Genomic DNA, 27,392 nt, shown 5'->3' with positions numbered 1-27,392 from the left:
ATCTCCCAGGTTAGCCCTTCACTATCAAGTGAGGTAATGTGACCTCACAATAGGCCAAGCTCTCTAATTACAATGCAGACCAAGTACATTTGCTGCTGTGCACATATTCACAAAAGTTGAACTCATCTCACAGAGAGCTTGGCATACATTTCAATCATAGTATTATATACAGGAAAATAATTATCCTTACTTGTTTTTAAAACAAAATTGGTTAATGAAATATGTTTTGGGGTTTTTTTTGCGGGCTAAAATCGATAATCATTGATATGATTTTCATAACACTGGTCATTAAAGGAGACTGTTTGTTATTTTATATAAATAAATGTGCTACTTTTGAAAAAATAATGTTTGTTTCTCATTAAATGAACACAAACGATTAATTATTTGCATGATTTTCCTAATTTTTAGCATTGAAAAAGTTTGTTGTTACATGATGCAAGTAGATATTTTGTACACTTATTCATCCTGAATATTTAAGGAAAATGTTTCTCATTATATGAACACAAATAAATAAAAAAATTATGATTTTCGTTTTGATATTGAGCATTTAAGAAAATGACATTTGGTTGTTGTTATATGTTATATATAGACATTTTGTTACGATTTTTTTATACTATTTAAGAAAATAACGTTTACTTGTCTTTAAATGAATACAAATAAATTAGTAATTTTCTTAACAGTGAGTATTAAAGAAAATGTTTGTTTGACGTTTTATGCAATAGTGCCTCATTCATATAATGAAATGTTTAAATGTTTTTTCCCCAACAAAATAGTTCTATGTTCAACAAGATGAGACATGTGTATATGAAACATGTACATGATTATTTACATAATCAGTGCCTACAGTTAGCCTAAAATTTTGTCCTGTAGAATAACTGACATAGGGAGGTTGAATATTAAAACTGATGGTATTCACTGTACCAGCGATTCTGTTGAAAATGGGGTAGTCTAGTGCTTACAGCGTTTGCTCATCCCACTGAAGACCTGGGTTCGATTCCCCACATGGGTGCAATGGGTGAAGCCCATTTTTGGTGTCCCTCACCATAATATTGTTGGAATATTGCTAAAAGTGGCATAAAACCAAACTCACTCACTGTTTAAAATCACTTGTCCTACAGTATGAACGCCCATCCATCCACTGGTGGTATTTTTGTCAGACATCAATTTCTTCATGTTCAAGAATTAAATCTCAGCTTACGATGGGCCTTCTTGTTCACAGAATCCAAAGTCCATGAAAAGGTTGCATGTTGCAAAGGGATTCATATATATTTGGTCATGGCACCCAAACCTTGGTGGATATTGCTGACGCTAGAAGTGAGTGAGTGAGTTTAGCTTCACACCACACTCAGCAATATTTCAGCTATATGGTAGCAGTCTGGACCATACAATCCAGGGATCAACAGCATGAGCATCGATCTACACAACTGGGATAAAATTACAGGTATCAAACAAGTCACAGAGTCTGACCACCCGATCCTGTTAGTTGCCTCTTACAACAGGCATGAGTTATGGAAAATCAATTCTAACCTGCATCTTTACAGTTGATGGACCTTGGAAGCATCTGGAATAGTTTTTATTAAGAAGGTGCAACACAAACTCGGAAATACAATTCATCCATCCCTACAGAAAGATCAACCATGATCACTCCACGCTGCTCATTAGTTAATCCCATTATAACCATCACTGAGAACAGTCTCAAAGATGCTCCATCCTGATGCTTGTGACACATCTCGTTTTTATGAGTCCTGCCTCACCAGATGAGTGTCCAAGCACTGATCAAGAAGTACAATGTGCCAAAGACTTTGTAGATTAACTTTAACATAGCATTAGAAGCAATAATGAAAAATATGACATTCAAGACTTTCTGGATCTGTTAGTGAAATACAGCCTACATCTACAACATCAGCAGATTAACTCCACAGAATATACCTAAATATGAATCTGAACCAGAACTGATGTATTACTTAATTTGGGATTCTATCGTCTCTGACATAGGAGCAGGTCTGTACAGCATCCATTTTCTTGTTCTGGACTTTCAATCTGTATTATTAGATTGCCACTGATGGCTGGACTGATGTAGAATTTGGATTTACAAGTCATGTTTGAACGATTTGTACTACACTGACTAGGAAATGGCTGAGTCTAGTTCCAGCATCAAAAGAGCCTGTAAACAAAGGCAAGAAGTGACTATGAGATGATAGTAATATCACATCTAACATTGTTAGTGGTAAATCAGGGCAGATTATGAATAATCAAGTCTGTACCAGAAAACCAGTGTTTTGTAACGCCACCAGTGTCTTATACTATACTCTTATGACAGTAATAATGACTTATTTATACAACGTCCATCTGACTTGTTGGTCAGTGTAATCAGATTCTGATTGTATTACCATTGATAACATAAGCTAACTGCAAGGCACTAGAAGGTTATTGTCGCATGACTTATCTCACCGTTTACCCATTTTCTGTTGTGTGACCAGAGGCAATCTTGAAAAACTCACTTGCCTGAGGTAAGACCACTTGGGGCAAACAGACATGCTATCAATTGAGCCACTGCATCAAACTATTTGATTCACTCCTGGGGGCGTACTAGCATTGGAATTCCCACTGTTTTCATCCTCTTAAACACCAAAAGTCATAACAATAATTTCATCATCCATATAATAATTCTATATGATCATATTACCTGTTTGGAATTTAGATTACTTTGTGTGTTAGCTGGTGCACTGACTATGATAATCTGTAAACAGTATTGTTAATGAGTGAAAAAGCTGTCTGATCACCACCCCGTGAAACTGGTGGACGTATTACTGTATATATTTTCCGTCTGTAGATTTATTGTCCAAAAAGATGTTCTGTTTACTGCAAATCCCAACTGAATTTCTTCTGTCATGTGCTATCATTGCCAGGCTAAGACCTGCTGTTATTGGAACTCATAATGCCTCTGGTAGTGGTTACCACTGATTAATTCGAACACAAAAATGGTAACAAGGTTTTTTTTCACAAAATCTAATGATCTTTAAAGTATACACACCAAGAACAGAAGGAAGAATAGAAATGGTAAGATAACAATTATGACACGCCTCAGTGAGAGAAAAAGAAATACTCCAACATGTGATTCAAATACTGGCTTCCAACTTAAAAGATGGGTTCATTACATCTATGAGTTTCTAGCCTGCTGACATGTGAATCAAGAATCATTTCAGATACTCAATATAGTGCTATTTAATCTCTCATTCCCAAAATGGCTAGCCAAATTCCACAACCTCTTGGATCACATGTTTTACCAACTTAAATCATACCTTAATGAGAAAAAGCTCATCATTCATGGAAGAGAAGATGCATTTGTCCTTTGGATTCCACAAGCTTTTATTACCATACGTAACGACACACTTTAATCCAACAACCAATAAGACAACAGTTTAAGACAAGTCCAAATTGGATTTTGGATTTACCTTTGAGTTTTGGGAAATGTATTTTGATAAGCTCAGTGAATCCACAAAATGACTGTTTATCATCCCAGTCAGAGATAGGTGTTATCAAACTTATTCTACAGTGAATCAGTGACCAGCCAAGTGTGTAGTATTGCACAGTATTAGATAAGGCTACTGTTATCCTTTAGGGAATAAATGCTCCTAAACCTGAGAGTCTTTATAAGGGCACATTACTGTAGGGTCTATAACTAAACTGTCTCTCGTCAGACAGATCAATACTCATGAAAATCTCATTAGTCCAAGCATTCGTTATGTTTGACATCCAAAATGAAGACTCTTCATCAGGAGACAATCTGACCCCTCTTCTTAAAGATTTAGAGATAAAATATTAGATTGTGTATCAGCATAAGGATATATAATATTACAAATTCACTTGCCCTGTTGGCTAGGCTTCAAGTCCCAGGGATTTCTTGGCTAATGTCCAAGATACGGCTAAACAGGGTCTAGTGAGTAAGTGAGTTTGGTATTAGGCCATTTTGGCAATATTCCAGCAATATCATGACAGGAGGTACCAGAAATGGGCTACACATATTGTACCCATGTGGGGAATTCAACCTGGGTCTGTGGCATGATCAGAAAATACCTTAAACCACTTGGCTACCCTACTATCTACTAGCAATGTTTACTGCACCTGCCATTGATGAATCACATATGCTACATGGCACATGTCCAGAAGTAAAAAATGATCCAAACATTGACAAGTGCTCACATCAGAATTATTATATGATGCTGTCACATACTTTTCAACTTACTGTGTTTTGGGAAAAGTTTCAACATCCAAATGTTTGGAGCTCCAAAACACACATCCAAATAAATGATCATGTTACCTTAATCTAAGAAAAGGGAGATTCAGTGGTTAAGGGATAGCCCAGTGGGTAAGGCTCACTCACTCACTCATTCAGAATATAATCCCTCCACTGCAGATCAGCTTTTGAAATCATCACAATTTACAAAACATGGACCTGGAGATCTTCAAAGATCAGTATCCAACACAATCATTCTCCTCTAACTTCTAAAGGCAAATACACACTAACCAGCTTTCACTGAACATTGATACATAGTTTGAATCTAGATTCCTAACTGTTACCCATTTCAAAGGACTGATACCTGCGCGCAACTTATACAGAAGTGCTTTGATAATGCCTCTTTTCATGCATTATCATACTGCTACAACTATCTAACTTTGACAAAAATCTGAACCCAAGATCACATTGAGGAACAAAGGTTGGGCCAAAATGCATAAGCTATCTTAGTGCTGAGATGAATATAACTATTATAACTATATATATAACTCTGACACACACTTTCGATAGTCAGAATGCTAAGGTCCCATGAAGACGGTGAGCAAGCTAAGGCTTTCAGGCAGGTAAAAGGTGCCTGGACTGATGCCCACTTGTGACCGGTTGTAAAAACTTTGGAGATAACATTACTTGCAGACTCCTTCAGAATTGTCAGTACCCCTAGTAAGCAATTCACATGCCTATGGACCCTCTCATCTGATGATAGGTAACCAGATAGCGATACACGAACCCCCACCTAGACTCTAGTAATGTGTAGTGTTGATGTATAAAATACTGTGGCTATCTGTCCCAGTTCACCCAGCTACAAATGGACATGTGATGATGAGGCTGGGTGATAACTCATTGCATCAAACAGGCTGCATGAGTCGTATACTCCACAGGGAGTAGATTTGGTTAAAAGAATGCTAGAAAAAAACATGTGCTGATCAAGGGAACATTTAAGCACCTGGAGCATGTACTATTTCTGTGGATATGTGCTGTATCCTATCCTATCCTATCCTATCCTATCCTATCGCAAGGCCACATTTGCCCTTCAGAAACCCATCCTTGTCATAAGAAATAAATAAAATGATTAGATGATCAGTCTTGCTGATTTGGTGGATTGCATGTCTTTGTATCCCTATACTATACCCTGTGATGTCAATCATTCTAACGTCTGGTCCAGACTTGATTGTTGACAGAACACTGCCATATGACTGGTATATATAAAAGTCATTCGCTTATCTGATACTATTTTCGAGAACCTTAAACTTGCATTCTTGTTACTACTTTTTTTTACATCTTAGAAAGGTAAGCATTATCAACTTTTAATGAGATTGAGTCACCCAGTAAATTAACCACATATAAATGAAACATCATCCCAGCAATACAAAAGTCCCTGAATTAAAACTCAACCCCCAAAATCATTAAAAACTACACCATTTATCCCTCCATAGTGCCGTGAACAAGAAAAAGCCATTCCCTACTGCAAAACAAAATTAACTCAATCAATGCTACGACCGCTTCATCACATAAAAGGTCCAGCCAAGCTAACGGCCTGATCAAGGAATGTCTCCACGACAGTCATGGCTTGTTTCCTCAAAGGAAATAGTCCGGAAATCCCAAGATTCAATGCTCATAAATTTCCCCTTCGCTTGTCAATAGTTCCACAAACTTCTGATTAACAACAACGTCGTCCGTTCTCGACCTTCAATTAATGTTTTCGGGTTTACAACCCTGGACTGGAGCCGATGAAAATGATGTATGATGTATTAAATGCAAAATCAATATCTTCCTCTTGCCCAATTATTCCAAATGAGACTCTGTGTAGAACAATCCAACTTGGGCAAAATGGTGGATGAAATATTTGATTTAAAAGAATTTAAAGACAACAAATTTTATTGATTGGTGTTACATAATCATTATTCCTAATTTAAACCTTTCTCTCTTGATGATTATACAATCAGTCAGTACAGATCGAGAAAATAAAATGGATTGGGAACAAAATATGGATTTTACAATGAAACATGGAATAAGTTTGTTAACATAACTCAACCACAAAGGAATGTTAAGAAAATCAAAGCAATGATTCCTCTTTAGCTTAACCAGGGATGAAATCTGAGTGACCTGCCCTTGCTGTGGGGTTGAAAACAAGCCTGATGCACAAGACTCTCTTTGGCCTGAAGCAGTCTCATTAAAATTAGATCATTTATTCTTCTGAGATACCAATCCACAAGATCTAAAGATACGCTTTTAAAGGTCATGGCAGGTGAGCCCTGAGCAAACTTCATGGGAAGAGTAGGTCTTTAAGATAATCATGCATCCACTTTCAAATGCGATTTAGTGTCACTTCTTCACAGACAAGATTCAGAGATTTCTACTCAAACAAAAGAAAAAAACACTAACCCTCCTTTAAAAGAACTCCATTTTGAGCTTGGATGGCTGCTAGATTACTACATGCCTCAAGACTCATGAATGATAGGGTGTATCAGAGAAGGTGGGGAAGAATACTTTTTATCACTGCTTTCTTGTAGTGGATGCGATGTTTAGGTGTAGATCCTAAAACCATTATCAAGCAAATGATAACGAAAGAAAGAAGTTGTATATCCATACAAAGTGTCCCCCTTCATCAAAGTCCCCCTTCTAAATGCCACATAAGGAAGATCAAAAGTATCAAAAAAGCACTAAAATATACGGCCACATCCAGACTGAGTAATTAGGGTTCTATTTGAAATACTTTGCTCATATTGAGAATGTCATGTTAGGGACATATCAAAGCAGTGAGCGACACCAGAAATGGACTTCAAACATTGTCCCAATGATTACACAGTGCCATTTAGAAAGTGATCAAATGCAACATATGTCATATTTGGGATTTCACTGTCTTAGTAAAGTACAAATTCTAGTACTTTTTTGGTTGAGTCCCATCCGGGATTCGAACCTGCACCCTCAGAGTCATTCACCTAATCGCCAGCACACAAAGTCAGCCACCTAGCCTCCTCAGCCACCGCGACTTCCACTTGACTGACTTTGTGTATTAACGATTAGGTGCCTGACTCTGAGGTTGCGGGTTCAAATCCCGGATGGGACTCAACCAAAAAAGTACTAGAGTTTGTACTTTACTAAGACAGTGAAATCCCAAATATGACACATGTAACATTGTCCCCATGTTGCCCAAGCTCTCGGTGTGACAAGCACATACTGTAACCACTAGACTAGCCCACTGCCTGACTTGATATTGTAATCATGAACAGGTATTTGTATTCAATACCCTTTATTCATATCATGTATCATGTAAGCCTCATAGCATATTCGTTTCAGACCTAATGGTCACTTCAACGAATCTTTTCTAAAGGACAATAGGACATGAGTAAAATCTGAAAATAACCCTGAAAAACCTGTTTGGTTAGCAACTATGTCAGTTTGACTGTCACTACTTTCTAAAACCCGACAATAGATTTGCTGCAAGATTGGATAATAAAAAAAATATAGAAAATAACACTTAAAGGACTACATTGTTTCAAATGTTGACGCTCATTGAAAATTTTAAATTGCTAATAATACTTACAGACATATTTAGACAAAATATGGATATTTAATTTCAAATTTGAGAAATGTTTGTCTGCTGGATCTGTATACTGAGCGATTGACATGTATGCTTGTATTTGACACCTGATAGCAGGAACTGAAACATCCCAGGTATGTGAAGCTATTTCTGTACCTTAAACAAGAAGTGCAGCGTGTATTAGCCATTTACTAATGTTATCATATGGAAACATTTCACCAGTCATTCATACAGGATCATTTGTAAGTACAAACTTGAAGGTAGCCTGAACACAACAGACTTTAACCTCTCTGTACATAGAACAGGACTTTTCATGTAAGCAGTAACAAATAAAAAGAAAATTGCAGTGCAGAATTTCTGTGAACAGTTACCCTATCAAAATGGTTTGTTTGGGTTGGTTTGTTGTTTAACACAGCAGTCAGCAATATTCCAGCTTTATTTAATAATCAAGTCAGGACCAGACAATCCAGTGATTAACATCATGAACATCAATCTGCACAAATGGGATACGATGACATATCAACCAAGTCAGCAAGCCTGACCACCTGATCTAGATAGTTGCTTCATACAAAAAGCATGTGCTGATGAAGATCACTCACTCACTCACTCACTCACTCACTCACTCACTCACTCACTCACTCACTCACTCACTCACTCACTCACTCACTCATGCTTTTGCTTTATCAATGAAACTTTGACTTTGAACACGCTTAGACCTAGATGAAAGATACTCCATATAATGTTCATTTTAAATCACTGATGATTTCTTGTATGGTTCACACACATCATCACCACAACTCCCACTCTCATTCAGGGGTGGTGGGGTAGCCTAGTGGTTAAAGTGTTCACTTGACACGCCGAAGACACGGGTTAAATTCCCCACGTGGGTACAATGTGTGAGGCCCATTTTCTGGTGTCCCTGCCGTGATATCGCTGCAATATTGCTAAAAGCAGAATAAAACCAAACTCACTCACTCACTCACACTGGTCTGAGTACCCAGATTGCAATGAAGTCAAGGTAAGATAATTCAAAATACATCGAACAGCCATTGTTACAATTAACGCTAAATTTTTTCACACAGAAAAAGACGGTCAGTCATGAGAACCTTCCTTCAAAAGACAAGTATCACAAACATAATCAATACTTCACTTTGATCAACTGATTTCAAACTTAAATCTTTAATTTCAAATATTCATAAAATTTGAAGAAAAATCATGATTTTCAACGATAAATTTCAACATGAAGAAAGACATAAGACCATCAACAACCACCCCTATGGCCATATTTGTGCCGACTGCACTTCCAGCAATGCATTAAATCTGGTTTTGTCATGCTACATAATAAGGGGAAGAGGCAACCTCTTGAAGTCTCCCCATTTCACGGAGAGCTAGCATTGCAGTATGGGTGATAACATCACGTCCACAGATGCTAACTGTACTATGACAAATATTCCCCTTGAGCACCAGTCATATTGAATATTGATTACGACCTCAGACAAATGAACAATCCCATGGGGTCTGTGGGTCTGTCCATCAGAAGAAAGTGGTGCTCTCACCCTGAGTAATTGTGCTGATGTGTCCATACACTTCAGATCTGGTTATATTTGTTTTCGACAATGCTTGGTGAAATATCCACATTTTGAAAGTAGATTGATGATGGAGAGTACATCACTTGACTGGTATTGACGAGGTAACCTACCATATGATTTGATATGGCATATTATCAAACAGTGTGACGGACTTTGTTGAAACTATGACATTTAAAAAGAGGGTTCACAACATACGATCATTAAATTTGATCTGGGGATCAAAATGAACAAATATCATTTTAACAAACATGAAAAAAATAAGTTACCAATTTTTCTCTTTCCATCTTATGTACCAAAATATACTCAGCGCAAAAAGAAAAATAACACAATCTGACCTGACAGAGTGAAAACATGGATGTTTGAAATAAATAAAGACCTGACTGATCCTTAATTATTAGCCCCATTCAAAAGTCCAACAATGACTTAATTCAAACAAAATGAAGCCAAGCTTTCCTTACATCCATATTCTATAAAATATCTTAAAAATCACACTGTTAAAACATGCACTGCAAGACAATATCAAGGGAGATAACTTTGTGACAACTCCTAAAATTGCCTTCTTGACATGACATTCACACAAATTCCTCAACTATAGAAGAAAATCACAAAGGACATGATCACACATATCTCTGATCTACTTATAAGGTTCAAAGATTGAGAAACCAGCCTTGAAGGCCATGGTTTGGACATTTCCCAGAATAACTAATGGCACCAGTTTGGCGCTCTTTCCTGTGAAGCATCACTGAAGAATTCATGGATGTATGTAAATGTTAAGAGGTCTGTCTCCCTCCCACCAGCTCCAGAACCGAGGGATGTGGCGGTAAACAATTAACTCTCCCAGTGTTTACGCTAACAACATTAACTAACTTGTAGAAACTGACAAAGTGGGTCGAAGATCACAGCATAGGGTAATCATAGTAATTAACTTTCACAGCTCAAATACAGATCCATAATTGCAGTATTGCTGACCCAACCTAGCCACGAGGAATTGGCATCAATTATATTTGCCAGAGCCAGCGCCACTCGGGCCCATTATGATTATTTCTATAAGTATCTTACCAAAGCAGTGGTGTGTGATACGTAACAGGGATCAAAGACATCAATACTCTGATAATGACAAGCTTACAACATTCCAGTGCCATTAAATCGTGTTTACACAGTAACATTTGTATGTTCCAGCCTCAACCGATATACACTGAGCCTCATACCTATTGAAAGCAGATCTTACAACTGTGGTTACTGCGTGATGGTATCAGCATGGCAAATCAAGAAAACATATATATATACATATATATATATATATATATATATACTTTAGGATGCTATAGCAGATTTGTTACTCAAACAAGGTAATTACCTCAGACCACAGCCTACTAGTAATTTAGTGAGTCAGTCAGTCAGTTTAGTTTTTATGCCACTTTTACCAATATCCCAGCAATATCACTGCAAGGAATACCAGAAATGGGCCCATACATTGTGCCAAGTGGGGAATTGGGTTACCCAGGTCTTCGGCGTGATGAGCAAATACCATAACCACTAGGCCACACCACTGCCCACCAGTAATCTAGATGTATACTGAACAGAATAAGACAGTGAACATAATTATTTCTAAATTATGTGCTTAGTCTTTACTTAAAAATATATTTATATATTTATGATCCTTAAGTTTGTTGGTTGAGTATAAAAAGTCTAGATATTGACCAAATATGACTAAGCCTGGCTGTCTGTGCCAGCATGTCATTCCACATCATCTGGTGCATAGCATCAACAGTTTTCTACTGCAGAACAGGCACTGTCGCCAATAGCTGCAATATTGCTGATGCTGCATTAAACAATTGTCATGCACTTACTCTGTAACAAGTAAAGTGATGGTTGTAGTTGCTGATTATACTTTTCTGATTTATATTTATTCTTAAATTTTTAACAAGATTAGCCTTAAATAACATTTCTTCTTGTTTTACAAATTATATAGCTACCGACTGTCAAAACAAATTTTAATCTGTAAAATTATGATTATCATAATTTTAATTCTTATCCGTATATTTTTAATATGAATTTGACTGAAAACAGGTGATAATTCTGTTATTCTTTGCAAGTTCATTTAACTTCACATTTTCAATAAAAATGTTATTAAATATTGATCTTTACTCAACTTTATCTAGCTCCATTCCTTTAGCCAGAATGAGCGACTAAGTTAATACTAAAATTTAATATTAACTTTAAACAGAATGGCATAAGCAAAATAGTTATTTAATTTTCAATAAGTATTACAAACTTTACAAATCTTACAGTTCTTTATTACCCAATAGTGTATTTGTTTTCATTTCAGTTTAAAATTTGAATTCTATCTCAGTTTCCTTGACCTAGTCTTGGTGCCTGAACACTCACAGCCCCCTTAATAATACCGACTTAATAATACCTTAAAAACAGGAATTTCTCATTTTCACTCCATCTCCTTGGGATTTTGGCTCAAATTAATTTCCACATCACTTCTCCTCTGCATCAACAAGAAATTATTTCCATCCAATTTCAGAATTTCACTTTTTTTCACATCCAGCAAGCCCAGAATCTTCCATATGGCACAAAACAAATCTTCTGAGCACTTGGCAATTCGATCCTGACGATCAGTTCCTCTTCTGGCAGAATTTCAACAGACGCCTTTTCCAATAAAATGTTGTTTTTCCTTCTGAATTCCTTCGTTTTTTAAGCACTCAATCCCCTTTTCATAACAATTCTGTTTACTTGCCTCAGACAGATATTCTCTCAGCAAATCAAAAGTTCTGTTAAGGCAGATTCTACAAATTCACCATAAATTTGACAATCTCATCACAAGTCAGTCAATCCAGTAGAGAGGGGGAAAAACACAAAAATCCACACGTGAACCAGTTCCTGTTACTCCTTGAATCTCTCGCAGCATAAAACAAACCCTGCACAAATGATGCACTGTTTTCTCAACTCTTCGCAATCAATGCATTCCAGCATCTTCCGCAAGCCTCTGTCAAAACTAATAAAGCTATCACAACTTTGTACAATCAGAAACAATCCATGAATAACGCTACAATTTAAAGCATTTCTTTGTCCTAGCTGCTAAGGATCGTCATCACTTTTTCTTCAGTTCCCGGCTGTCTGCACCGAGGTTAAGGAAGACACTATCAGGCAATGACATATTATTGATCCATCCTCTGTTAAGATATAAAATAATCCTTTAAAACATATTTCTCTTACTGCTCATACCACCAAAGTTGAGATGAACCAGAAAACTCCAAATGTGTCATAACTCTCCCAGTGAATATTATTTAACCAACTCAATTTCCTCTTCCTTTCAAAACTTCAAACATATACTCATCGATTGTGTGACCAATGTGTCAGATATATCTTTCGGCATCAGTAAAGAAGTCATATAAATGGCCACAGTGCTGACATTAAAATCCAACACCTAATAAATCCATCCAAAGATGGCTGACATTTTAGAAAAAGAAGAAAAACTCTGACAGGTTTTCTCTGCTGTGTATGGAGGTCGTCTTTTCCGATTCTACAGCAGCACTTTGTCGTCTCTTGATGTCAAGTGCAACAACACCTATCAGACTGGAAGGTACAGACTGGTCCTATCTACTTGCATCAACAGGCTTGTTCACCTGACAGTTTAACAGTTGACTGGACACTGTGTCTGGTCACTCAATAGCCAAGGTCAGTCACACCACATGTGACAAAAACTATGTCTATTTCTCAATTTAGATTAGAAAACACACCAAAACTTTACACACCTGCAGTTAATATGCCTTTGACTTTAGACATCAACTTATTTCTACCTCTGCAATAGCCAGATGTGTGTAACAATGTTATTTCATGCAACTAGTTTTTAGGAAAACAACACGTAACGCAATCTCAGGCTAGTCACCAGCTTCTCAAGACTGTATTCAAAAGTTTCTTCTTTCACAGCACTGATGTTTTCATTCCACTATTGACAAGGTTACTGTACATCCTCTTTGAAGACTCACTATTCAAAGCACATGCCTTTAAAAAAATACAAACTTCTTAATGCAAATTCACTCTACACAGATGAGCTCAAAAAAAGACTTCAGCCAAGATGTATTTATACAGCATAAAAAAATTATCCAGAAGTGTTAGTATCGATGGATGTTGAATTTGTGAATTATCACACATGCATGACTTGTGTTATCACAGAAAATACCACTACACAGAATGTAAGTTACTGACTGCACAATGAAAAGCTTTTCTTCCACAACCCACTATAATATGCTGAGGCAAGGACAACACTAACTGATTAGGACCAATCTCAAGTACCGGTACCTATTGTGTAAGTATCAGATATGCAGACAGCATTCTCTACATATTTTGGATATTTATCATCCTATCAACAGCACCTCGCTCATGTGGATATAACTGTGTTGAGAAAATACTGTCAAAATGTTGAAGACCTAGAACATACTAGCCTAGTTGCACCGAAGGACACTTAATAAGCCTTCACCAAGTGAACAATTTGATCACAAATCAGATGAAGCAATTTCAGAACAATAATATCCCCTAGCCTTGAAGGAAAATTAATCTTAGATTTATAACCTATGGGATATAACGGAAGTTATACCAAACTGTTCGTCCTCTTATAACATGTGCCAATCATAAGATTTTAATATCAGTCTATATAATCGCCAATATTAACGCTGTTGGTTATTAAACCAATATACCAATACTGTAGATACTTAAACACAACTGAAGCCCTGACTTCTAAACTAGCATTCTTAAATCCCAACCTGAAAACTGACTCTTATGCACTGCTGTTGTGACTATCAAAGTTGGCAGCCTGAATGAATTATTCAATGAGGTTATGAACTCTGTATTTTCCTCAGAATCTTCAAATGTCTCTGACCCTCACAGGTGTGTCATCCTAGAAGGGGCTCGGGAACAGCTGTGATGTGCAAGGTAGGTTGTATTTTCTATAAACACAGTTATCAATAACGCACAGTACTGTGACACTGGCACATTCATAACGTCCTTAGTGGAATGACTCGATCCTCTCCTGGAACTGGTGCCTGAGTAGAACAGATCTTTGGACCATATGGCGACAGGAAAGATCAGCTGAGATGTTTCCGCTTGACTGAAGATTTCAATCCTTTTAATCTCCCATAACTGCACTCATGTCTGTTTTAGCGTCCTTGTCAAACTTTCACAAAGTTGAGTTAGAAGCTTGAAAGTCCTTGGATCTGATTCCTAGCATTAATGAGCAGTGTTATTTTTACCCGACTCCAATGCACCAATAAATCACATCCCAATGAGCATCTACCTGGGGTCATAACGAGCTAGCTTGTTAAAGGCATGTCAGTGCCCATCAACATTGGATAACTCAGGTCAGTTTGAAAACTGACCTGTCACCTCAGCCCGTCTGGTTATTCAGCTCAGCCGAGTGTAACACAACCTATGACCTTCATGGACATGCAGCAGATGAAATACCTCCACAGGAAGACAAGCATCCATTCACAATATTCTCCACTGCTCCAAGTCCGCTTAATTAGCTGTTAATTCCAAAACAGACGCACTTAATTCTAAAATATGTGTGAGTTCTGTGACTCGGTGTCAGGGTACAAGCCACGTTGTCTCTGAACCTATTGCAAATACAGTCGTACCGCTTCTAATTATAGCCTGGCTCACTGAAGCCTACAGCCAATGCCCTCACCAAGACATGCTGTAGTGGCTTTCATGGTGTTTACCTACTGGTATATAAACATATCATATTATACTCTGGGGAGATACACACTGTAATGCTACAATGGATACAGGGTATCAGTTGTTTACTAAGTATATTTCCTACAGACATGAGTATATCACTCCACTGACTAACACACTGTCTCTGAAAATATGCAATATTCATAGAAACAAGGAACTTTATCTGAATTAGAAAGGAGAATAAGTGAGGGGGGAGATTAAGAAGCTAAACATGCATTCTGGTAAAGACTGCATGGAACAGCTTAGCATTGTTCTGGGACTGCAAGTGAGTGAGTGAGTGAGTGAGTGAGTGAGTGAGTGAGTGAGTGAGTGAGGGAGTGAGTGAGTGAGGGAGGGAGGGAGTGAGGGAGTGAGTGTTACACCACTTTTAGCGATATTCAACCAATATCACAGCAGGGGACACTGGAAATGGGCTTCATATAATGTACCCACGTGGAGGAATGAATCTGGATCTTTGGCATGACAAGCAGACGCTTTAACCATTAAGCTACACCTCACCCCTGACAAACCAATCGCAGTCTTATTGCATCATATTCAGTGATCTGTTGTTTACTCAAGAGTGAGTAAGTAAGTTAATATTTAACGCTACATCAGCAATGTTTCAGCCATATCGTGACAAGTGTTTACTCAGGAACTCTGACCTGCATGGAGACTAACATGCAGTTTTCTGCAATCATACAAATAAAATTGTCATTTAAAAACATAAATCTGTGACGTACATTAAGCTAAACATCCTTCTTCATTCCATACTTTTTTCATCAAAACAAAAGCAGCTATCCTTCAATGAGGTGCAAGATGGCAATATGTTGTAGGTTGAAATGTATGTATTTCTGAGACCTTAATTGTTTAACCTTTATCTTTACAGAGTTAGATACTTAAAATGACAATTACAGTCTCAATCTTTCAGACTCGCAGGCTTCTTCAGTGTATGAAGAACTGCTCCCACAGAGACAGAAGATGCCATGTTTGTCAAAGTCACAATAACCCATGGAAATGATAAACAATAAACAATGGCCACGGTAAAAAATGAAAGAGGGAATAAAGTTTTATGCAGCTTTCAGCAATATTCTAGCACTATCACATCAGGGAACACCAGGAATGAGTTTACACATGGTACCGATATGGGAAATCGAATCATTTTAGAAAGGCTCCCTTACCACCCTTAAGTTAGAGATGTCATAGCTCTGGTCAGTTGCAACAATAGTGGGGAAAATGATATAAGGCTAGACCAATTTTATTTCTTGTTTTATAGATTTTTTTCCTCAGAAAACCCAAAGGCAGGAGGGACAAAGAATAAAAATAAAATCACCAATCAAAGTGATATTCCATCTTAGTACTCAAAGTATTTTACCTCTGACAATGTATGAAGTGCATGTGGGGCGAAAAACAATCTAAAAAAGATTTTCTTGTCAGTTCACAATTTTGGTCAATGAAAACATTAGGATTTTATTTTTTGAGCAGGGAAAATTCACTTTTTTGGGGGGTGGGGTGTGTGTGTGTGTGTGTGTGTGTGTGAGGGGGAGTTCTTGAAAAAAATACAGCAGGCGGATCTGTAGAACAATAAATAAAATTGGTCTGGCCTAAATAAGAAAATTATTACAAAACCATCCATGAGGGCATGGAGGTAAAAACAGAGAGAGTGTATATTGATGTATTTATTTGAATTCCCCAAAAGGAACGAGTACAAACAAGTGTTTGTTGTACATCCGCAGCACGTTCAGTGATAATTGGATCAGCATAAATCCATACTGGGTAGTTTTAAAACCAACTGTAAAAGATTTGAAATGACATGTAGCCAATATTGCTCAATACCAGCTTCTGCTAAAGTCTAGACATTAATTCCTAGGGACCTTGATATTGCAGCGAACTTTACCTTTTTTCTTTTTTTTCTCTAACCTGTGAAATAACAACACTTTTAAGTAGCATTTTTCTTGTTAATATGGACACATGTAAATATTTTCATTTTCTGGGATGTCATGATTTTGTCATGTAACATGACACATAGAACAAATTATTATCATGACGACATGCTAGAGACATACTTATAAACAAATGCTTAGGTCCACTTGATTCCTTTATACTACAAAAATGAAAACAAAGGAAGAATTCTGAAGTAGTGAACTTGTAGTGGAACACTTTCTCATGTTTATTGCTTTCATTTAAAAGTATGATCACCTCTCCAAGTAGCTTGACAAAGTTTACAATGGGTCAGCACTGATGCGTTTCTCCATTTATCAAATTTCAGGAAAGATAAAGTTATCCTTTACACCAAACAGAATATTGTGCATCACAATCTTACAAATGAATATGTTGCTCAAAGAGGGTAGCTGATCAGGTTGATGTAAATACTGTCAGCAGGGTTTTGGAAAACAATGTACAGTTGCCTCCCTTACCTATGTCAAGATCTGCAAATAATAGATTCTAATTGCAGATACACACATTATTCTTGTTTGCTATTAGGATGTTTACTGATTTCACTAAAGAAGTAAATGTCTGTCACATGGGCTTCCATGAACAATAAACAGATCTCACTCACTCACTCACTCACTCACCTACTCACTCACTCAGATTTATTACCATGTTCTCTGTATTTCCACAAACAATCTTTACACTTGCTTGCTCATTCTGGAGCTTGAATCAGCACTTGACGATGTTCTGCAAGTCTGTCATGTTTACATATTGGCTGAGTCAATATGTCCACTAACTAGGACCAGCACATCAGTATGTGACTTCAGCAAGATTTATCACCAAGCCAGCAACAGAACATGACTGCCAATCATGTCTCATATGGGCTGAATATTTTTCCTTGCATACAAAAGCAATTCAGTTCCTGAACGCAACCTAATGTTTACCTGACACGAATGCTGTCTATTTCTTTCAATGACCATCATCTTTCTGCAATAGGAATGCTGTTTCTGAACTGCCTAATGTTTACCCTGACATGATTGTTGTCTATTTCTTTCAATGTCCATCACCCTTTTTTCACTGGACATTTGACAATATTTTATCAATACCTACACAGTTTCTTGATGATCAGATGAACAAGTGGTTGATAGCATAACAATCAATGCCCTGATCATATACAATCAATCATGCTACACAATGTTGTCACATCATAAATATTTCAGCATTATACCCGTGAAGAAATCAGAAAGGATCTACACTAGAATTGGTCTTCAGCAACCAATGCTTGTTGACAGAGGACGTATGGAATCGGGTGATCAAGCTTGATAACTTGTTTGACACTTATCCTATCTTATCCTATTGTGTAGACCGATGCTCATGCTGTTGATCACTGGATTGTCCAGTTCAGACGTGATTCCATATGTAACTGGAATATTGCAGTGTTAAACAACCAACAAAATGTCAGTGCTAAGCAGAAGGAATTCAGTGCAAAAACAGCCCTGATAAAACTAAACTCACTCACCAAACAGGTAACATAATAAATTGCACTGAAAACCTGTTTCCATTTTATTGGGTCCTAACTGCAAGGATAAATGACAATGATGACAATCACAGGATTGCTTGGTCCAGAGGCAAGTATTTCCTGACTACTATCATACAGCTTTCAACTACAAAAGAACCACAGCATCTTTAAGCACCCACACTCACAGAGAACGCTAACAGGTGAGTGAATGCCTAAAGCCCAACTCAGCTCATCCCCCATCCAATCTCCAAGATGTGTCACAAAACAAATTAGTCCAATATTCTCCACACACACACACCAAGGAGCTTCAGAACCTGTACATTGGAAAGAAATTTCATCTAAGACCGACAATAAAAGAATCATCTGGAAGACAAGGCCTGCTGGAACAGAGGATGGGAGACATTTGGGCTCCTTGTTAGACAGATAGTATTGATTGGTGTCTTGAAACCACCATGTCTGGCTAGAAATACCTTCTAAACAACCATCATCTGTTCACTGATGAATAAAAGTGTTGCAGCCTTAACAGTTTCAATGATGAAGACAATGCAACCAATACTTGAACTGTAGACAACAGATTGGTCTGTACTCACCACAACAATTTGGGCCAACATGCCAAGATGTGTTATACCAATACACTGTTTCTTATCCAGTATTGCGTTACGTGGCTGTAGGGTGAAGGCTCATGGTAATTAAGGTAACCTTTAAATGCAATGTTAAAGCTACGTTTGTATTCCCATAATTAATTAACAAAACTGATCAGATGACCCTGATTTCATGTTTGCCAAGACATAGCAAAATTCATATAAAGTCATTCTGAAAGAGCTGAACTTAATTTTAAATTTTAAGCCTTAGAATCAAAACAATGAGTAATAGCTCCTATATCAGAAACAATAATTCAATAGGTACAGTCTTGTACACTATTTGAATGTGTCTTCCCATGGACATGAAGGAAAACACTAACATATCTAGAATTTGGAAACCAGGAAAACTGATGACATTTAAAACTATGATCCAGTTTCATGTCCTGCTTTAACAAATCTATTACATTTATCATGCTATACTGAATATGCAAAAATACATAAATCTTACATTTAATCCTCAATTTTAAGCCAAACGTTCAATAGTTTTTTGATATCCCAGACATCAGTAATAGCCGTAGATTCAGCTGTGAAAAAACAAACAGAATTACCAAACCACCCAATTATTCCCGCTATTCAACGCCAACCAGTACATGTAATTGGTAAGGGACTTCACAGGGTTATTCTGGGAGACTAACCAGGCCCTGCCACTGCAGACTGCCAGACATACCTGTGACCTTTCTATCTCTATCTGTGATATTTTCTCAAACAATTACACAAATAACTGAACACCAATCCCTGACATTTCCGATTCCCTGACCATTTACATCACCCAACATCTATGTGATGGAGTTCTGTGTGTCTGTCTTGGCGACATTGTATCATTATATATTGGACCGTGGGTATCTATGCTTGGATATGAAATACTAAATTGTTTGTTTATACTCATGTCACAGTCAGCATCATTCTAGCTATGCTATAACAATCTGCAAATATTAAAGTCCAGACGAGGCAATCACATGATTGATATCAACAGCAGAGATCTACACTCTCAGGTCACAATGATGCCAGAAGAGATCCACACTGTCAGGATACGGTGACACCAGAAGAGATCCACACTGTCAGGATACGATGACGCCAGAAGAGATCCACACTGTCAGGATACGATGATGCCAGAAGAGATCCACACTGTCAGGATACGATGACGCCAGAAGAGATCAGGATACAATGCCAGAAGAGATCCACACTGTCAGAATACGATGTTGCCAGAAGAGATCCACACTGTCAGGATACGATGACGCCAGAAGAGATCCACACTGTCAGGATACGATGACGTCAGCAGAGATCCACACTGTCAGGATACGATGACGCCAGAAGAGATCAGGATACAATGCCAGAAGAGATCCACACTGTCAGGTTACAATGTTGCCAGCAGAGATCCATATTGTCAGGTTACGATGACACTAGAAGAGATCCACACTGTCAGGATATGATGACGCCAGAAGAGATCCACACTGTCAGGATACAATGCTAGAAGAGATCCACACTGTCAGGATACGATGACGTCAGCAGAGATCCACACTGTCAGGATACAATGCTAGAAGAGATCCACACTGTCAGGTTACAATGTTGCCAGCAGAGATCCATATTGTCAGGTTACGATGACACTAGAAGAGATCCACACTGTCGGGATATGATGATGCCAGAAGAGATCCACACTGTCAGGATACAATGCTAGAAGAGATCCACACTGTCAGGTTACGATGTTGCCAGCAGAGATCCACACTGTCAGGTTACAATGCCAGAAGAGATCCACACTGTCAGGATACAATGACATCAGCAGAGATCAACACTGTCAGGTTAAGGTGATGCATAATCAACCAAGTCTTTGAGTCTCACCTTCCCACCTGTCAAGCCATCTTTTTCAACCAGCAAGAGTAGCTGACCAATCCTAAGGAATCCCCCTCAGATAACTTCACATTAAGTAGTCAGATGTTCAAATAATGAAAGCAAATCAACCACATGTTTGCTCTTCAGCTATATTTCATTGTGTGTAATAGCCAGGCAAATAAGATAAAGCCTTTCCCTCATCACTGAGGCAGGAGTCTGGAGAGATGCTGATTTAAAGGGAAAAGGTACCGGATTAAATTCACGCAACCTAAGAAACCAAACTCTGTTAAGACTAGTCTTGAAAGCTAGTATAGACCTTCTTTCACTAGTCATGTGAGCTTGTTGCTAGGTCTGCTTAGATGAGACAAAAATATATATCAATGAATTCAGTATTTCATATATAATATCTAATATATAATGAGACTATGTTTCCAAGTGTGCCAGCTTTGTTCAGTTCCTGACTGGAGCAAAATTTAAGCCTTCAGAACTGGTTGAGAACCATAGCCTTCAAATAAACTAATCAATACCATTGTTGGACTATTACAGGTCATCACTTATATAACAAACCAGTCATCAGGAGCAGGCTAAGGTGATCTTCAAAAGTTTCATAAATATGTCAGTGTGTTATACAGTGGTTGTGGAATGTGAGTGAGTATGGTTTTCGCCAGTTTTAGCAATACTTCATCAATGTCACAGTAGGTGACACCAGAAACAGGCTTCACGCATAGTACCAATATGTAATTAAACCCGGCACTTCAGTATAAACACTGTACACTTTAACCACTCGGCTACATCATCACCCCTACAAGGTGCAAGCAGCCAAACAGGATCCACTTGATGTTAGCACTCCAATGATCCTAAGCCTATGTTAAAGTATGGGAGCTGTGATCACCCATGGGAAAAGAGTCGATGCTTTATGAAAGTGGGCCCAAATTTACAAGTCAAGTGTGACATATTATTTGAAAGTTACAGTATACTACTACATGGGAGCACATCTGTACATTTGTAGTATGTGTGTTGCATATACCAGCTGTAGGAAAGGGGTTATATAATATCAGAGTACACTTAGATCTAAGTTATAGAGAATGTGTTTTCTATGAAATTACTGTATTGGTGTCACATGAAAATAGGTGTTGTGTACATTTTACAGTATGACTGCTATATCACAGACCGCCGCTACATAGCTGCATACTGTTCAGCGCTCACCAACCAACCAGTGGTCATCTTAAATTTGATAAGCCTGAGCATTATAAGCAAGTGATAATTACACTGCTGTAGAAAATTTCAGCCAAAGTACATTTTTTTCCACTGACATTTGGAAGTTACAAAATGTGCTCCAAATAAGCAACCCCAGTGTCTATTCAACAAGGACTGTCAACAACAGCCTGGGGTACTTAAGTAGATTGTAGCATTAATGTGTACGCAAAGTATGCTGTAAATGATACAGGACTGTGGAGGTGACCTTGAAGGAGACCAACGCTCCGTCACCACAAACACAGAATTTTCAAAGGATGAATTACTCCATTTAAATAAAAAAGGAACCAATTAGAGAGCTTGATGATTCAGAACCTGTACACTTGCTTCTTAAGCTTTTGCAGTGATGAATTTTAGAACTGTACACAACTGTTGTCCCTCTAAGTACATATGTGTCCCCTACCTCCCCAGAACAAAATGGGTAACCCCCCCCTTAAAATCATCATCACCTCCTTGCCATAAATTATGAAAGGTCCTAATTATTAATGATTTATTCTATCAACAATATTTTCTATTATCAATCTCTTAAGCCAGCCGTGCCTACATGTGATTATGACCACACAACTCTCTGTCAAAGGTATGCTCAGGTGTACCTCATGTGAAGTAAGATTAAGGAAGGGTTTGGTGGGATCCAAGGCTAGTTGGATGAGGGAAATTCAAGCTGTACTGGCCTTATTGAGTCAATACAAATGATATGTACTTAGTCTCCATCCATTTGTCAGACTTTCAACCCAGTGGTTAGTGTTAGTCCCAAATATCACTTGATGCCAATTTTACTAGCATTCATACTATATTTACTAGGGTGACCGAGTGAGTTCAGTATTATGCCACTTTTAGCAATATTCCATCAATATCACAGGGGTACAACAGATTTGGGTTTCACACATTGAACCCATGTGGGAATTGAACCCAAGTCCTCTGCATGACGAGCAAATGCCCACCCCATCGCCCCTCTATTTAACAGGGTTGCATACTGGCAAATAAACTGTATTGCAATATATCAAGATTGAGTTTGTTGCGATACCTCTTGTGATTGCACTTTAAATCCAGTTTCCTATTTTCCATGTATACCTATATAGAAAAACAAAGGGTTCAGCTCATTCACACACAACACGACAAGTAACAGACCATCAGGGGAGGAAAATGGTTCACTCCAAGTCTACTTTTAGGGAATGTTGGTTGGTTGGTTGTTGGTTTGCTGTTTAATAATGCCACACTCAGCAATATTCCAGCTATCTTTGGAACATCAATCTACATGATTAGGATATGATGACATGAGTCAATCAAGCTAACAAACCTGATTACCCAATCCGGTGACTTAGCATGGGTTGCCAGTTCCAACACAAATCTTCATGGGTAGTAGAGGGTGTAAAAGCAACATTCTGTTACTACATGCACGACTACTTAATGATCATCCTGAACAAACCTATAGAAACATTGTGATACCTGGGGATGTTGTGTGGAAGTGTAGGAATTTGCATGCACGTAAGGGAGGTAACTGAGCTGCCTAAGTTCAAAGTCATATCGCCTTCCACTAGATCAGGATATGAAATCATGCAAACAATCACAAACTCACATACAGTCACAGAAATGAAGTTATCTCATTTGAAGCTGTAAATCTGATTTAATTTATTTTATATTTTGCACTTAAAATTTAATATGATTTAATTTAAATCCAGCTCAGAACAATTTTCATTTTGAGAGCAAGAGCTGATACACTTGATTCCACTTGTAAAATTTTCTGGGGAAGACAGACAAAAACAATCAGTCAACAGTGCTCTATGACATCATCATGTTATTTAACATATAGGTCATGTCACAAAGCACATTCAGCAGGCTTTCATATGTCAGGACAATATTAATCACACACTCTGCTTGGAGCGATGAATGACCCCTTGAAGCACTCTACTTTGTTGCGTTCTATTGTCCATGTTGGACTATGCATCACTAACTTGAACTCCATCCTTACAAGCCTAAACAAATTTCTGTGATTTCACAGACCAAAGAACCTATTAAGTAGGCACCAATGTCTACAGACTAACAATTAGACTCTGAAATTAATACAGTTTACAGAGAAATAACGTTCATAGGAAAAATAGTATAATATAGTGAAACGACTTCCTTATTTTTCAAAAGCTGTCTGACAGACTACAGATCCACAAAACAAGGTGAAAAAAGAAACTACATTAAATATCAACCAATCTGTGTGGCGAATACGTGTGTGATAAAAATGAACTGGTAAATATTTGGAAAGACAACAAAACCAAAATGTGTGGCAATACTGAGTTGAAGTTGGAGTAATTAAAAAGAAATATCCTGAACTCAGAGATGCAACAGGAAAATCAAATTTCAGTTGAAATGTTTCTGTGGTTTTAAAATCGACTAGGATTTAGACGATTCACAGAATTTACATAAAATCAGTCTCCTACATAGTATCTCCTTCATAGTCGCCCTCCATTGCAGAATGGCAATCTGTGGGAATTAACTTAGTGACAATTTCATTTTCTAGGGTTAGGGTTGGGTTTGATGCTTTCTGAAAATATGATCCAACCCCTGGTTTGATGATTTGTTTTTAAGAAGGGTGTCTAATAGAGGAACTACGGTATGTGTTATGTATATTTGAAATACCTATCATGTTTACCAAATATATAGATTTGCATTAAAGCTGAAATGAATCCCTAGAGTTATGAAAACTCTGAGATATGATACGTTATGCATTACCCTTCAATCGGTATCAGTTAGCACTATATCATAAATGTTTGACATTTCAGAAATGAATAATCAACAAACTTGTCGTCTGTATGTTGTTATGATCATTTTCAACTGTTTTCAAAGCAGGAATTTGCAAAGTAACAGCTGAACAGTGTTATATCATATTTACAAAATTTACCAGACATTATGAATATCTTATAAGCCATATCAACTCAACCCTTTGAATGTAAGGAAAACCTGAACACAAATTCTTTAGGAGATGGTTTCATTTTCTTGACAAAACAAACATAACTTTTCATTACACGAGAAAGATAAACATGTTGAAAGGTGAACTCATTCATCAAGTATCTGCAAACACCTATCAAGGAACTATAAAAGCCACAGTTCAATGTTAGGCCTGACCACAATGATATGTCTTAAGGGACTCTTATCTAACAAAATGTACAGCTAGCCTCATAATACATACAGCGATGTATGTAAGTCTGTATGCTAGATGTAAAGGTCATGCTATATAGGCTATTTACCTATACAAAACAGTTCAGTCTTTGGTTGTCTCTTTCACAGTCAGTTCTGAATGTATGTCACAGTCTACACTCTAAGTATGTCAAGAGCATACATAGACAGACAAAAAGAAATCAACAAACATAAAATATACAGTGCATTTATAAATCATTAAGTTAATTGTCTGTGCTGTAGATCTGAAATATGACTCAGATACGATTAAAACTTTTCACAAATTTTTCCCTTGCCCAATATATCTTCTTGTCATGTTCTTACTGTATATATAACATTATCAAAACATTTATTCAGAACATAAATATAAATCATCATGTCTGTATGAACAAATCTTTCACACAATAAGACTTTATGTAAAAGATCAGAATTTTAAAGAGTAGCCAGAGTTACTTCCCTTTTTTAAAAGCCCTCTTCCTCTAAGCAGGTCATACATTTGCTTGAATAAAGTTCCTTTTACATTGTTAGAATGATAGATATGAAAAACAAATTGAATAACTAAAATATCAAATTGAATTAATATTTCATTTCCAAAATAAAACAACATTCAAAATTTGGAAAATATGTCCAGTCAGGCAGTCACAACTTATGTACCAATACAAATTCATCCTGATAGTTGAACAATGAATAGTTAAACAAACAAAATATTAACTCACAACACGAACAGTAACAATTTCTTCCTCACATCAAATCTCAGACTTCCACAACAAAGTTTTCAATGCATCATCTGCATATATCAACCTGTTTAAGGAAACCGAAGGTAAGCAATATTTTCCGCTTTACTACAACTAAAATTGAACAATCCACACAAATAAAACCATTAATTACCTGAATATCTTCGCCATCTTGAAATCATATATACTAACTATCCAAAGTATTCCAAATGATCTGAACGAGATCGCCGGGAGCAGAAATCAGCGAGCAGTCAGTCACCATAGGAAGTATAAACTATGTACCCAGACTTTTCGTCAAGTGGCGGAGGAGCAGGTCAGTGTTGATGTATCTATGACTAATTAACACTTCCACTGTCTGCAGCACAACAAAGGGTCATGAACCTTGGATGGTTGTATTATTCAATACGCTATTGTGTGGCCTATTACCATATTCCCTGAATCTACTTACTGATAAACTCTTAAATTACAGCTGACTTTGAAAGTTTACATGATGACCTATTTTATTATAACAAATTCATCTTATTGATGACACGATTTGTTGGTTTTAAATATTTTATATTTGTATACAAAATACTAACAAGGAATAGTAATATTGTTGGGCTGATTTTGTTCAAAATAATCGGAAAGAATTTAATTAATACTGTACATTACTTAAAATCATTAGTCTAACGTTACTGAAGATAGTTTACTAAACAATCACTAAATTGTCATATGTTAACAATGCTATTAAACTACTATTAGTAATATTTACTATTTGAAATCAAGTTATGTGTTCATCAAGCTGTGAACTCAGTGCTCTTCCCTACAGTGAGACAAAACACAATGTTTATTACGGGCAGTAGTGACCAATATTTGTCAAGCTGATGATTACCGTACATGTTTTGGATGGTCTGGTTTATGACTTAGCTGACTGTGTGCCATTGTTACGCCAACAGCAATGGACACTGTTCATGAGGTCAATCACTAGTTTGTCAATACCTGTATCTAGAAGTTTTTATATATATAGTATTTTGGGGCTGAACTATTTTAGTCCAACACATGACAAATACACCCAGTTCTTTGAAGGGCATAAAGATGTGTTGAACATGAGTCAAAGGGTTAATGGATATAAACGTCTTTTATTTATTAAACACACTCCCATATGTAACTCAGACATAGCTCCATAACACATACAT

At 37.2% G+C, this 27,392-nt stretch overlaps 1 protein-coding gene across 8 annotated transcripts in view; it reads right to left on the bottom strand.

Moving 5' to 3' along the window:
- Positions 1 to 27,392, bottom strand: part of LOC137297943 (PTB domain-containing engulfment adapter protein 1-like) — a 78,828-nt gene that overhangs the window by 22,113 nt on the left and 29,323 nt on the right. The window contains exon 1 of one of the 8 annotated variants that reach the window (XM_067829941.1): positions 26,372 to 26,488. The exons of 6 other annotated variants lie outside the window; for them this stretch is intronic. In XM_067829941.1, coding sequence (XP_067686042.1) covers positions 26,372 to 26,388 — 17 coding nt within the window. In that variant the 5' untranslated portion in view covers positions 26,389 to 26,488. Of the gene's footprint in view, positions 1 to 26,371; positions 26,489 to 27,392 lie in introns of those variants that run through there. One more of the 8 variants, XM_067829938.1, reaches the window with a different exon arrangement.

This window comes from Haliotis asinina, chromosome 10, assembly GCF_037392515.1.
Source record: "Haliotis asinina isolate JCU_RB_2024 chromosome 10, JCU_Hal_asi_v2, whole genome shotgun sequence".
NCBI lineage: Eukaryota > Metazoa > Mollusca > Gastropoda > Lepetellida > Haliotidae > Haliotis > Haliotis asinina.
The sequence above is the reverse complement of the archived record's forward strand: the minus strand, read 5'-3'. Positions and strand labels throughout refer to the sequence as shown.